General features: G+C 40.8%; 1 protein-coding gene across 1 annotated transcript in view; it reads left to right on the forward strand.

Moving 5' to 3' along the window:
* Positions 1–15,425, forward strand: part of LOC121008434 (sodium channel protein type 2 subunit alpha-like) — a 248,365-nt gene that overhangs the window by 181,655 nt on the left and 51,285 nt on the right. The window contains exons 15-17 of the mRNA XM_040440980.1: positions 454–627; positions 2,547–2,903; positions 3,825–4,301. Coding sequence (XP_040296914.1) covers positions 454–627; positions 2,547–2,903; positions 3,825–4,301 — 1,008 coding nt within the window. The remainder of the gene's footprint in view (positions 1–453; positions 628–2,546; positions 2,904–3,824; positions 4,302–15,425) is intronic.

Below are 15,425 nucleotides of genomic sequence, written 5' to 3' on the forward strand. Positions count from 1 at the left end.
GAAAACGGATCCATCCCCCATTGACTTTCAATGGCGTTAATGACGGATCCGTTTTGACAATGTTAAAAATATGTTAAAGATAATACAACCAGATCCGTTCATAACGGATGCAGATGGTTGTATTATCAGTAACGGAAGCGTTTTTGCTGGACCCTGCCGGATCCAGCAAAAACGCTAGTGTGAAAGTAGCCTAGGATTAAGTAAAGATTTCAAAATAAAATACATCTCTTAAAAGTTCAGCTTTGGGATTATACAGGAACAAGACCCAGGGAAGATGATGAATAAGCAGAATTTAAAAACTGCTAAAAATAATACAAAATAAGTATAGAACTTGAAGCACTGAACATAGACTGTAATATAAAAGGTTTTTTCATTTTCTAGATAATTCTTTTTCATATCAGCATGTAATGACCAGTAAATCAGACTAATGAGATCTATTTCCATTTACTGCAGGTTTTTACTGGAATCTTCACAGCAGAAATGGTTTTTAAGCTGATTGCCCTCGATCCATACTATTATTTTCAAGAAGGTTGGAATATTTTTGATGGTATCATTGTGAGCCTCAGTTTGATGGAGTTGGGCCTTGCTAATGTGGAAGGATTATCAGTGCTGAGGTCATTCAGATTGGTAAGAAAAGAATTGTATTCTATAGCTGTATTGGAAATTAAGAATCACTTTAAGTTTTCTACTACACAATATACTATTTTATACTGTGCGTCTATGCAGTTTTCCTCCAGTGTGGAAATGTGTCTGAAATTCACTATATTTCATATAAAATTATACCTGATAGCTGTTTCATTGCTGCATCTTCTACTCTTTCTCATATTTTAATGGTCTTTTTACTACAACATTGATAACAGTTTTTGTCATAGGATATTATAGAGTTCTTGTCACCTCTTCTCTAGAGATGGGCAATTTCTTTAAAAGTCAGAGCAATCTAGTAAACTACATAGAACTTGTAATTAGTGGCTACTAAAATACACTGCTCAAAAAAATAAAGGGAACACTTAAACAACACAATGTAACTCCAAGTCAATCACACTTCTGTGAAATCAAACTGTCCACTTAGGAAGCAACACTGAGTGACAATCAATTTCACATGCTGTTGTGCAAATGGGATAGACAACAGGTGGAAATTATAGGCAATTAGCAAGACACCCCCAATAAAGGAGTGGTTCTGCAGGTGGTGACCACAGACCACTTCTCAGTTCCTATGCTTCCTGGCTGATGTTTTGGTCACTTTTGAATGCTGGCGGTGCTTTCACTCTAGTGGTAGCATGAGACGGAGTCTACAACCCACACAAGTGGCTCAGGTAGTGCAGCTTATCCTGGATGGCACATCAATGCGAGCTGTGGCATGGAGGCGCTACCAGGAGACAGGCCAGTACATCAGGAGACGTGGAGGAGGCCATAGGAGGGCAACAACCCAGCAGCAGGACCGCTACCTCTGCCTTTGTGCAAGGAGGAACAGGAGGAGCACTGCCAGAGCCCTGCAAAATGACCTCCAGCAGGCCACAAATGTGCATGTGTCTGCTCAAACAGTCAGAAACAGACTCCATGAGGGTGATATGAGGGCCCGACGTCCACAGGTGGGGGTTGTGCTTACAGCCCAACACCGTGCAGGACGTTTGGCATTTGCCAGAGAACACCAAAATTGGCAAATTCGCCACTGGCGCCCTGTGCTCTTCACAGATGAAAGCAGGTTCACACTGAGCACATGTGACAGACGTGACAGAGTCTTGAGACGCCGTGGAGAACGTTCTGCTGCCTGCAACATCCTCCAGCATGACCGGTTTGGCATTGGGTCAGTAATGGTGTTGGGCGGCATTTCTTTGGAGGGCTGCACAGCCCTCCATGTGCTCGCCGGAGGTAGCCTGACTGCCATTAGGTACCGAGATGAGATCCTCAGACCCCTTGTGAGACCATATGCTGGTGCGGTTGGCCCTGGGTTCCTCCTAATGCAAGACAATGCTAGACCTCATGTGGCTGGAGTGTGTCAGCAGTTCCTGCAAGACGAAGGCATTGATGCTATGGACTGGCCCGCCCGTTCCCCAGACCTGAATCCAATTGAGCACATCTGGGACATCATGTCTCGCTCTATCCACCAACGTCACGTTGCACCACAGACTGTCCAGGAGTCGGCAGATGCTTTAGTCCAGGTCTGGGAGGAGATCCCTCAGGAGACCGTCCGCCACCTCATCAGGAGCATGCACAGGCGTTGTAGGGAGGTCATACAGGCACGTGGAGGCCACACACACTACTGAGCCTCATTTTGACTTGTTTTAAGGACATTACATCAAAGTTGGATCAGCCTGTAGTGTGTTTTTCCACTTTAATTTTGAGTGTGACTCCAAATCCAGACCTCCATGGGTTGAAAAATTTGATTTCCATTTATTAATTTTTGTGTGATTTTGTTGTCAGCACATTCAACTATGTAAAGAACAAAGTATTTCAGAAGAATATTTAATTAATTCAGATCTAGGATGTGTTATTTTTGTGTTCCCTTTATTTTTTTGAGCAGTGTAGTAACATTTTCATCTTCATAGCTTCGTGTCTTCAAGTTGGCAAAATCGTGGCCTACTCTGAATATGCTGATCAAGATCATCGGTAACTCGGTAGGAGCTTTGGGAAACCTGACCTTGGTGTTGGCCATCATAGTGTTCATCTTTGCTGTGGTTGGCATGCAGCTGTTTGGCAAAAGCTACAAGGAATGTGTCTGTAAAATCTCTGAAGACTGTGAACTTCCTCGCTGGCACATGAATGACTTCTTCCACTCCTTCCTGATTGTCTTCCGAGTGCTATGTGGAGAATGGATCGAGACCATGTGGGACTGTATGGAGGTCGCAGGACAATCTATGTGCATCTTGGTGTTCATGTTAGTGATGGTAATTGGGAATCTTGTGGTAAGTACACTGTATAACATTTAGTAACTAAAACTGGGTTTTAGAATTGGTAACCTGTCACCAGGAAATTCACTGATAGACCAACCACAGTGTCTTGTAGGGCTAACTCAACTACACATAATGCAGTTAATTTCATTCTGGAGAAACACAGTACTTTTAATTCACATGCAAATTAGTAGTTAAATGCACCAAGGGTGGGCCCAAATCACTCTTTGCACCCTTGCTCCTCCTGCTTTCTCTGCCACCTTTTCCTCTCCTTAATTAGTAGGCCCAAGTTCTGGCATAGTCATCCTTCCTGGCCGTTCAATCAAGAAAGAAAGGGAGTCGCTGGCAGAGGAAGCAGGAGGAACAAGGATGCACACAGTGTCTTGGACCTGCTTTTGGTGCACTTTAGAGATGAGCGAATCGATTTATATGAATTGATTCCTTCATCAAAGTTCTTGATCAGTGGGGGCCTGTCCCCGCTGCTCAAGAGGCTTCTCCCTCCTGCTTGATTGACATCTCCCTCAGCTTTGTCAATCTCACGCCTACGCGTGGGCATGCTTCTGTGTCTGGGCCTGTGGAAAGCCACTGATGAGTGAATTCACACATTAAAGACAATGGATACGTGAGCAGTACATGGAGACCACGGACAGCACACGTGCATGAATCACTGACGTGTGAAATAGACCTTAGTTTAACCTGCTGCATGAATAATTCATGTATTGTCTAATCCAGACTTTTAGCATACCATTTTATATAGAACTGTAACATCTTTAAGGCTTGTACTATCTGTTTTTATCAAAGCTGCCATCTGATCAGTAGCCCTCAAATAAATTGCAAATGTGTGCTAGGCCATTGACTGCATGACACATGCTCTCGAGGGTTTGGTACAACCCTTATTTGAAATCTTAATCGCTCATCTTTTTATACACTGCTTAGGTTTTGAATTTGTTCCTGGCTTTGTTGCTGAGTTCATTTAGTTCCGACAACCTTACAGCTACAGACGATGACAATGAGATGAACAATCTCCAGATTGCTGTGGGAAGGATACAAAGGGGAATAGATTTTGTTAAAAAAACTGTTCGCGAATGCCTCCAAAAACCCTTTAAGAAACAGAAAGTTCTAGATGAAATCAAACCACTGGAGGAGCTTCATAACCGAAAGGAAAGTTGTCTGTATAACCATAACGCAGTCGATATAAATAAAGACTTAGATTATCACAAAGGTGGCAATGGAACGCCCAGTGGAGTGGGCAGCAGTGTGGAAAAGTACATTATTGATGAGAGTGATTATATGTCATTCATACATAATCCAAGCCTCACGGTTACTGTGCCCATTGCCGTCGGGGAATCTGACTTTGAAAATCTTAACACAGAAGATTTCAGCAGTGAATCTGATCTGGAAGAAAGTAAAGAGGTAAGGAAATGGGTTTTAACTCAAAATTATTATTTTTTTCAATGGCCTAGACATTTTGAGATATTTTATTTTGTTTTCTTAACAAAAGTATTTTTGATATTTCCATACATTACTATGTAAAGTATCTACTGACAAGAACATGGGCTTATTAATGCTTCTGGTTCTTAAGTAATTAACTGCAGTATTATCGCCTTTGGAATTTTTTGGGTGTTTATTTGAGTCTCTTGGATTGCATTTTAATGTTGGAAAGATGCTGAGTTACATTCTGTTAGATGATTAGATTGTGGAGAATTTTTCTACTAGCTCCTACTTGATTGTATAAGGTGCACATTGATGTTTGGCCTTCAAGGAAAAGTCCTTAGTACTCAGGGTTCCCTCTGGCTTTTTTACGTAATTTACAGTCAAGCTGATAACATAGCTGACCCCTTTATTTTCATTGGGAATCCATTGCATCTATGCTAAGGATCAACTGTGCCATTAGCTTTGGACATCTTTTAAATCCACCACTCCTGCCTAAAAGAACGTTTCATGCTATGTTTCCTTAGGTGGGATCATAACACAATGTCATGGTGGATCAAAAGTTTTTTTATTTTATGGATCTGTTGTGCCAGCTTTTTTTTCAGGCAGAGGGAAGTGATTACACCTGCCAGATATATGTGACTGAAACCTAACATGAAAGCAAATACGTATTTTATACATCATGCCATTATCCATGAAAATGTCTTCTACTGACTTCTACTGACTGTTTCTTGACAAAGTTGGCATCAACTTCAAAATGTGTTTTGAGTTATAAATTGTGCTTAAAGGTTATGAAAACTATTTTTATCATTGCACTTTACTCATGTTGGGCTAAAAATATGTTTTCTTTTATTGGTCTTTATTTTTTTTTTAATTCACACAGGCCATCTTGCTTTCTTTTTTACAGAGAATCCATCAGGAAGCTGCTGTGATAGCTATATGTGAAGCCCATAACTCCAAACAGCTTATTAACTCTAATTTAAGCCATATTCTTATCAGTTTGTTAACAGTATAGCTTAAATGACTGTTTATGAGCTGTCAGGAGTTCAGACAATAGGGCTACAAATTGAGCCATCAGAATTTTCAGCAAAACATAATGCAAGATAACCTGCAGCTACACTGAAACTGAAGGTTGTAGAACAGAAACTGTTGGATTTATTTAATAAAGACCAAGTTAAAAAAAAAAAATTTAATTGAGCAAAATGCACTGATAAGAAATTGCCCATGAAAGTGTTGATAGCCTTTAAAGGTTCATCATTCCTAGACACTTAAAGGGAATCCATGCTTTTTTACTACATTCAGTTGTAAATTTAAAAAATGAAGTAACTTTTTTGTTATTTTCCAATTTCCTTTTCTCTGGACGCAGCCTGCAAGTTTTAATTTCATCTGCCATGCCTACTATGGCCATGGACATGTATATCTATATTGTAATTTTGTCTTTTATTATAATTTAAATACATTTTTGCATATACATGGTTTTAATAATTAATATATTTTTAAGAGAAAAATATACTTACCAAAAATTCACAATTGTAATATAATGTGTTTTATATACAGGAATATTTTCTCTATGGCGTTTCATTTTTGCCCAAAGTATCAGAAAAAATTGAATTTGGCTATAAAATCACCTTATTCAGTCAACATAATGAGAGCATTTCCTAGAGGCCTATGTTCTGTATCAGTAGGAGAAGGAAAGCATTAAAGTGGAGCTGCTTTAAATATATTAAAGGATAGCATTATCTGAAATCTCTGCATATAATATTATTACTGGCAATCTTCCCTTTAGAAACCGGAGTCATTTCAATAACGCTGCAGGGCTATGAAGAATTTAGATTACTCTACACTTTCCTGCAGACACCCTAATACAAGCATCACCTACAGCAGGATGAATGGATTGCAGCAATTCTGCTTTCTTCCAATATTAACCAGCACCATTGACAATTCTATTTGCAAATACGTCACCATGATTTTTGGCGAACATTTTTTAAAATAAGATTAAGCTTCCTAAATAAAATAAAAACACTTGCCATTTGAGTCTCATTACACTTTTTTTTTCCTGTGGGGCCCTATCGGTAGTATCCAGAGCGGTAAACAGTATTTGATCTCACATTGTCCAATGTGATGCTACATCCATTGTTCCCATGATCACATCAGTTAGGATGGAGGCCTAGATAATATATATATAGATATATATATTCTAAGGGATCGTTTACTTTTAGGGGGTCGCCATCACAGATTACTTCACCAGACAAGGGTAGAATGTCCAAACTCGTGTTTTATTCCATATGTTTCAGCAAAACAGGTTATGAAGTCACAGCTTCAACTTATCACGTGTGACATCCACACAAAATAACAAACCCTTGCCCGGCTAAGCTCTAACTAAACACATAAGTGTATCCCTGACTCACCTAGAGAGCCCTGTTCACACATGGAACACAAATGCGGCTTTCCTCAGCCATTCAGTCCAGCAACCTCCAGGCTGTGACACGTCAATACCTTTTGGGGGATTGTGGCCCAGTAGTCCTTCCGACTCTGGCCTCGTGATCCTTGTTTCACAGGCGTCACCGCGTCCCCCAAAATTCAGGCTATCGCCTAGCCTCGTGGCCCCTCAGCCCACCTGGCTGAGACCACTCACATAGAGCCTCACCAGGACTCTGCTTCACCAAACACTCCAGAGTGAGCCCCACCCAAGATCCAGTAGCAGGATTAAATAGGATCCCTGGACATGAGCATGCCCTAAGTCCCGGACTGGAGCATGGGGAACAGGCACCCACCCAACACATTGCCTGTTCCCAGTAAAAGCCCGCCCTGAAATAGCTGAACCATCTACACTATCTATATGGTGTCCCCCAAATACTTTAGTGGACACCTGAGCTAGGGTTTTTACTCCACCAAGGCCGGGCCCCTTGGTGACACGCTCCCAGTGCACACAACACCCCTTTTATTTTGCTTCCCCGTGACTTTACTGCACACCTCAATGTTCACATTGCCACAATATATATATATATATATATATATATATATATATATATCGTAGTAAGTGGTAACTGCCTTTATTTTATTAAAGGGACACACTTGTATTAAAGGGGTTGTCCAGAATTTTGATACTGATGGCCATCAATATGTCATCGGGGGTCCAAAACCAGTACCCCTGCCGATCACCGACACCATCCATTGTGTAGCATATAAAGCTGAATACCAGTTCTGTCCATTACACAATGAATGAAGCCTTCTAGTCCCAAGGGTGACTTCTGGCCATGGAGCTACAAGGTAACAGCTGATTATTGGGGTTGCAGGATGTCGGACCCCAACCAATTTGATATTGATGGACTATCCTGAGGACAGGCCATCAATATCAAAATCCTGGACAACCCTTTTAACTCAACTCCAATCATTTGAATGGGACTGAAATGAAGTACTAGGCACAACCATATATACAGCACAGTGCCTGTGTTAAAGGGGACATGACTCCTTCTTTCTCCTATTCGGCAAGTATCCCACGAGTTGCGCCTTACTAATCAAATACTGAGTGCCTACTCTAATGATTTTAATCCCTGGGAAACCCCTTTAAATTTGCGTATTAATTGCAATACCAGAAAGTCTGCTGTGATATTTTTGAGATGTAACGTGGAACAGTATAAATGGATGGTTAGTAGAAAATGATGAATCATTAATGAAAGATTGATTTTCTTTTAATCTCTTAAGCTTATTTCACATTCAATCAATTACTCTCTGTCTCAGATGTGTATTTAGTAGTGTCTGAAAGAAGAAAAAAAATTATTAGATGACTTGTAAATGTTCTCCCTTTTGGATCTGAAAACAATACTTCCGTACAGCTATGGGCACACTTTCCTTTTAGAAAATGACACGATCTAAACACTATAAACAGTTTTGCAAAGGGCAACTCTATAATTTGAACCAAATTAAATACTCTCTCCTCTTTGATAGCAGTTGTCCACCACTGGTGTAGATCTTCTCAGTTCTCACCATTGTCATCAATAGATTTCTGGAGAAGTGGCAAGATTGGTCATATTTCAATTTTTTGGAAGCCGAACTGAGGCTTTGGCTTTTAGTGGGTATCATGTGACAAAAAAATGTATAGTCCTGCACCAATTTGCCTGTCTCTTGGTGGAGATACTTTTCAGTAAACAGATTCTCAGAGAAACTTTTAGGTAGTGTATAAAAGCTTTGCTGTACCCAGGGGCGTTGCTAGGGTCTCAAAAGATCCGGCGCCCAATCACCAATGCATATGGCCCAATTCTCTAAGTTGAACAACCACATCCCCCCTCCTGCAAACACTAGCACTGAAGGGCCTCCAGATGACGTCTCCTCCGATGTAGATCTTCTCTGTCATCATCTTCTCCATTCGGTCCTGACACTTCTCTCAGCCGCCTCGACATCTTAGCTTCCTTACTTTTCTGTACCCCCAAATACTATCCTGAAGAAAAATGAGTGCCCCCATAGTAACAGTACTCCTCATAGTCCCACCAATAGTAATTCTCTTCTAGAATGCCCTCATTAGTAATACTGTGCCCCCATTAGTAGAAGAGCCCTCCAGTATTAATAATACCCTCACAGAGCCCCCAGTAGAAATAAGGCTCGATATTGTCCTCCCAGTGGTGATAAATCTCTCTACAGACCTTCAGTAGTAATAATGACCCCCATAGTGCTCTTAGTAGAAATAAGGCAGATCCATAAGTCCCTCCTATAGAGCCCCCAATAGTAATGTCCCCTGGATTTAAAATGCCCCCACAGTGCCCCCAGTATTTATATCGCCCCCTACTGTTATAATGCCCACCCTGAAGCGCTTCAAGTATTTATAATGCCGCCTGCAGTGCCCCCTGTAGTTATATTTCTCAGTTTAGTGTCCTCAGAAATTATAATTCCTCAGCCCCTCCACCATACAGTCTCATGTAAATAACACTATTTCCCTCCCTCTGCCATAGAGTCCCATATAAATAACAATACATTATCTCTCCAGCCCCCTCCAATATACAGTCCCATGTAAATAACATCCCTCTCTATCTACAGCCCCCTCTAAAATACAGTCCCATGTAAATAACCTCAAGCCATCTCTCCTGCCCCTTCCCCCTGTTAATCACTAATATTTTAGAATTTTAAAAGGTAGCAACTAATAAAGAACAAAACTAAAACTACAATACAAACTTTAATTTCTACACTAAACTATTAGTAGCGTATATGTTACATAGCCTGAAGTACAATTTTAGGCCTCCTGTACACGAACCTGTGCTGCCCGTTGCCGTATTGCGGACCGCATTTGCAGATCCGCAATACATGGGCGTCGTTCTGTGGGCATTCCGCATCACAGATGCAGACCCATTCACTTCAATGGGTCCGCAAATCCGGAGATGCGGAATGGTGCGGAACGGAAGCATGGAACGGAAACCCACAGAAGCACTACGGAACATGTCCTATCTTTTTGCGGAATAGGCGGATCGCGGACCCATTAAAGTGAATGAGTCTTCGATCCGCTGTGGCTGCCCGCAGTCGGTGTTCGTGCATTACGGCCTGCAATTCGTGTGCAGGAGGCCTTATACAATTTTTCCTTGAAAATCCTGATTTTTTATTCACCATAAAAGACTTTCAGCACACATTGAACATTGAAAAACTGACAACATAAATATAAAATAATTTGATACTAATTTTCTTGTCAAGCATACCGTAATTAATACTACAGCAGTTCAAATATAAAACCATTTTACTGTTATACATTGAAAATGTAGTTGTTCTTGTGTTCATAACTTAATTACCCTTTATCAATTTTTATAGTCCTATTATAGGATTATGTATATAGAAAAAACATATCTAAGATTCTGAAAAATAAAAAAGGACAAAAAATGAATTTACTAATAGCACGGTGGTCCACTTTCCTTGCAGCACTGGGGCCCTAAGTCTGAATTCATGCAGATGTTGTCCTTGGTTGAATTTCATATGTTCTCCCCTGTATTGGTGTCCTTCTACCCCTCCATCAAAACATACTTTTAGGTTTACTGGCTTCCTATGAAATTGTCTCCTGTGTTTCTGGGATAGGGAAATTAGACTGTGAGCCCTGCTGGGGACAGGACTGATGTGTATCGTAATAACCCCTGCACAGACGCTATATAAGCATGTGTGGTAAATATGCTAAATTCTGTTGACTTGACTTGAGTATATTTTAGCAAAGTTTTTGTAATTTTTTGGGTGACAAATCACAAATATGAAGTCACTATAGAAAAAAGAGCTACACTCAAATTAGTCACATATAAAATAATGGCTTCTAAAGGTTAGGGGTATTGTTAATTTGATCTTTTTTTTTTTCTTTTTTTGTGCTTGCCTTTTTTTTTTTCACTTCTCACAGGGGTAAAATCGAACAGACGCTACCAAGAATGCAACTCTGGTGCTTTTAAACAAGGCAGCGCAACGTGTCACCACGTTTCCTAAGGTTAAATGAAACAATATCTGATTACAATTAATTTTGACTGGCTTGCATGCAAATCAGCTGTGTCCCTTGCCTGTCCATTGCAATCCAATACGAAACATGCACAGCTCTTAGGCTTAGGCGGAGTCATGTGACTCACTCCACAGCATGGTCTTCCGAGACTGGCCGATAAAGATGTTTTACTAAGACTATCAATGTTTGATTTTTTCATTTTCTATTTTATTTTTATCTTCCTCAGCATTTGTAGTGCATGCCCTTGACCTATACCGCTTAAACGATCACAAATGTAAAGGGAAAAAATGGAGCATGCACCATTTTGAATGTCAAAGAGTACATAAGAATAATGATTTGGTAACATGTTTGTTTGTTCGCACAGTGATACTTTTTTTTATGACAAAATGTTATTTTGTATCTAAAGGGGTTTGCCAATAAGGTACAAAATAGTAAAGGTGTTCATATGTGGCTTGTAAAAATGTCATCCTAAGGAGGATTGGGTGAATATTTAGTAACATCTGCTAATCCATATGAACTAGCATTGAGGCACACCATGCAATTTCTATTGGGCCCCTGCAGACAACGGGGGCCAGTCAAGGTTGGCTGCATCCTTAAATCGGATCTTTTAAATACATTTAAAAGAGATTGGACAAATCAAAATCCTCCTGCTGCCGTTGGTTAGGGGTTACCAGCAACAGAAGGGGGCACTATTTAGCACCAGAAGGGGGCACTATCTTAGCTACGGAACCCCTCATGTCAATTTATACCCCTGCTTGATACAGTGATAACTGTTAATTCTATGGAAAAGCACTTGTAAATAAATGACCCCACCTGTCACTATATTTGCCAAAGGGATTGGATTGCAGCAAAGATTATGAGTACATTGAGTAGTAATAAGTGAATTGAAGTCCACAAAGTGTACTTCGATCCGAATTTCAGGATAAATTTGATTCGCCACAAAACCGAATTTCCTCATGCTTCGTGGTAGCGAATCGATTTAACCTGAAATAGTGTAAAAAAAAATAATAATAAAAAATCATGCTTACCTCATCCACTTGCTTGCGACAGGCTGGCCGCTGCCATCTTGCTTGAAGATCTCACACGAAATCCTGTGCGCGGTGACGTATGACATGACCACCCTGGCTGGCATGATGACTACATCTCGGGCCGAGCGAGATTTCGCACCAGATCTTCAATCAAGATGGCAGCGGCTGGCCGGTTGCGAGCAAATGGATGAGGTGAGTATAATTTTTTTTGTTTTCATTGTACACATTTTTTATCAGATGCCGCGATCATGTGTGAACGCTACATCTGAGGGGTACAATGACGGGGAGCGGCGCTATCACCGCTCCCTGTCATTTCACCCACTACTTACAAACAAATGTGCTTTGTGACTAAGTAATTCGTCACAAAACTGATATTTTTCTTAAAATATGGCAAAGCAGCCGAATCGAATTTTCCAATTGTTCGCTCATCTCTAATTATGAGTATGTCTAGTGTTCTGTTAATAAAACACGTGGCTATACCACCTCCGGTTACGGTATAAGTACTGTATGACGAACACTCTGACTAGACTCATGTACCAAAGAGCAATATTGTGAAATGACCAGAAACTATAGTCAGCACTCTAGGCTAAAAATTTAAGAGGTTGGCCAATTTTCTATATTAATGACCTATGCTCAGGATAGTTCACCAATATTAGATCAGCGGGGGTCCGACTCCTGGCCCCCCCAATGATGAGGCGTTTGATGGGAACGCAGCGCTCTAGCACTGCATTACCTTCACTGTTTACCTGCTTGCCTTTGACATCGCAGCAGCGACTAGGTGTAGTTACCGCTCCTCCATCCCCATTCACTCCAGTGGGAAGGAGCACAGTGAAGAGTGCTGCGTTTTCGGAGGAAGGGGCATAGCACAGGGATTATGGCTGAGAGCTTAAGCCTTTGCTGCCATGAGAACCTGCCCACTGGACACTTGTGGCCTCACTTGAATTTGAATTAAAACTTTGATTTATGTACATCTATAAAGGTATGCTTGCTAATGTCTTTGACACCCCTACCTGGCGGTAAAATTAGTTGTATGGTGTAAAGGGTTGTGACGGACTGTCTGTAAAGTACTGGACTTATAGAGTGGAAGGAAAAATAGTTTCAGAAGAGCAGGTCTTTTAGGGGGATCTTTTTGGGATCTCTGACTTTCATAATGGGGCTGAAGTATTATGCACTTTCAGCTCAGTAGGAAATAATGACATCATCAAGGCAAGACACACACTGACCCTTTCCTCTGTGATGTCACTTTTTCTTGTCACAGTAAATCAATACATTGCATTTATTTCATTGTATTACAAAGGGGTTATATCTTTTATTTTATTTTTTCAATGACAGTCAATAACAGTCTTTAGGCATTTTGTGGTATTGTAGCTTAAAGAGGTTTTCAGAGATTTTACTACTATCCTCAGAGTAGGTCATTAGTATCTGATCGGTGGGGGTCCGACACCCGGGACCCCTGCCGATCAGATGTTCGAGAAGGCAGCAGTGCTGGCAGTAGCACCGCAGCCTTCTCACTGCTTTTCCTAGGCCAGTGATGACGCATTCATTGGTCACGTGGCCTAGGCGCAGCTCAGACCCATTGAAGTGAGTGGGGCTGAGCTGAGATACCAAGCACAGCCGCTATACACTGTACGGCGCTGTGCTTTATGAGCGGCAAAAAGGCAGCGGCGCTCACAGGAGCACCAGTGCCTTCTCAAACAGCTCCCAGGTGTTGGACACCCACAGATCAGATACTGATGACCTATCCTGAGGATAGGTCATCAGTAGTAAAATGCCAGGATTCCCTTTTAAGCCTGAGCTGCAGTGCCAAACATACAGTAGCCCCTGGACAAGGCTGTTTCTCAATAAGGGTACTTTCACACTTGCGCTGTGAGGATCCAGCAGGCAGTTCCGTTGCCGGAACTGCCTGCCGGATCCGGAAATCCGTGCGCAAACGGATGGCATTTGTAGATGGATCCGGATGCGGATCCGTCTCGCAAATGCATTGCAATAGCGGATCCGTCTCTCTGGTGTCACCTGGAAAATCGGATCATGTATTTATTTTCTTCACATTTTTAAAGGTCTGGGACTGAACTGAAGACATCCTGATGCATACTGAATGGATTGCTCTCCATTCAGAATGCATTAGGATAAAACTGAAGCGTTTTTTTTTTCGGTATTGAGCCCCTAGGACGGAACTCAATACCAGAAAACTTTAACGCTAGTGTGAAAGTACCCTAAAAAGGCAATTTTTTTTTTTTTTTTTACGCACGGCCGTATATTTTGAGAGGTCCACAAAACATGGATAAGGATAAGTCATCAATATCAAATTCTGATAAATATCAGATCTAACTCCCGGCACACCCGCCAATCAGCCGTTTAAAGAGACTGCGACACTTGTATGAGCAACCCCTTTAATTAGGTTGTCTAGGAATAGAAAAAAGGTCTTTTTTTCAGGAACAGCGGAACTTTTGTTGTTTTTACTGTTTTTGGTATTGCAACCCCATCCTAGTCACTTGAATGGGGATGAAATGCAATATTATATGTAGCCCATTAACATGAGGTGTTCTGTTTTTCAAGAAAATGAGCCCCTTTGTTCTAATCCTGGAAATCTGTTTAACCTAGTCATCTTTTTCTTGTTATCAGCAATGAACATAGAAGTGTTGCACTATTAGTATTCACTGTAGTGTATATGTAATAAGCACAGGTATGATTATGCACCCATTGACTCCTGTAGAAACGTTCTTACAAAACACTGTAATGTATTGTTTTGTATCAATTTTCGTTTGGTTTTGATCCCTTCACAACTTTATAACTTTTGCTTTGGCTACAGCATTCTGGCAGAGTTTGTTATTCTGTGGAAATGATGGAAGCATTACAATTGCTGAAGTTATCTAATGGTTGTTGGCAACAAAGTTGTATAATGCACACGTTCTGTACATTTTACGGCATATTAGACATCTTTTGGGAATTTGTAACTTTGTGCTGGTCCTAACCTATAGTAACTGTTTACTTGATCCTACTATTTTGCATATAAAACAGTAAGAAGTTTTAGTTGTAATACCATACCTGACCACATGGTGAGCTGTTGCAAAGAAACGTGTCTGTGAGCAACACCTAGAACAAAGTACTAACAGTCAGTCAAATGGAAACCTATATTCTAGTGCACCATCTAGTGGTAGAAATATTAAATGCAGTAATGATCATGGACCATACCAACGCACAGGATAAAACCTGGTCTTACACTTAAAGGCATCTGTCTTAAGGTCATTCTGTGCCAATGTCCAAATGGTCTTTCCACCCCTGGATTTACCGCTTTATTCCCAGACATTTTATTATGTAAAGAATGATTATTTTTCTAAATAGGCACCTGGTTCATCATATATGGGTGCAGGTGATTACTCACTTCTATAAGGGCAGGGCAACTTTGAATTTAATTCTGACAGTGGTCCACATTTACTTATTTGTGGGTGCACCTAGATTTTGGTGTAAATCGCACCAAAATATAGTGCAATTTGAGGCATCTAGGTGTAGAGAAATTATTGCACCTAACCCCGCAAGGAGGAATGGCTTAACAGCAAAGGGTGTGGTTTTATAAAAAGGGGTGTGGTCTAAAATGCAACACTTTTCAATCTAATTGTGCAAATTAAG

This window comes from Bufo bufo, chromosome 7 (genome assembly GCF_905171765.1).
Source record: "Bufo bufo chromosome 7, aBufBuf1.1, whole genome shotgun sequence".
Lineage (NCBI taxonomy): Eukaryota > Metazoa > Chordata > Amphibia > Anura > Bufonidae > Bufo > Bufo bufo.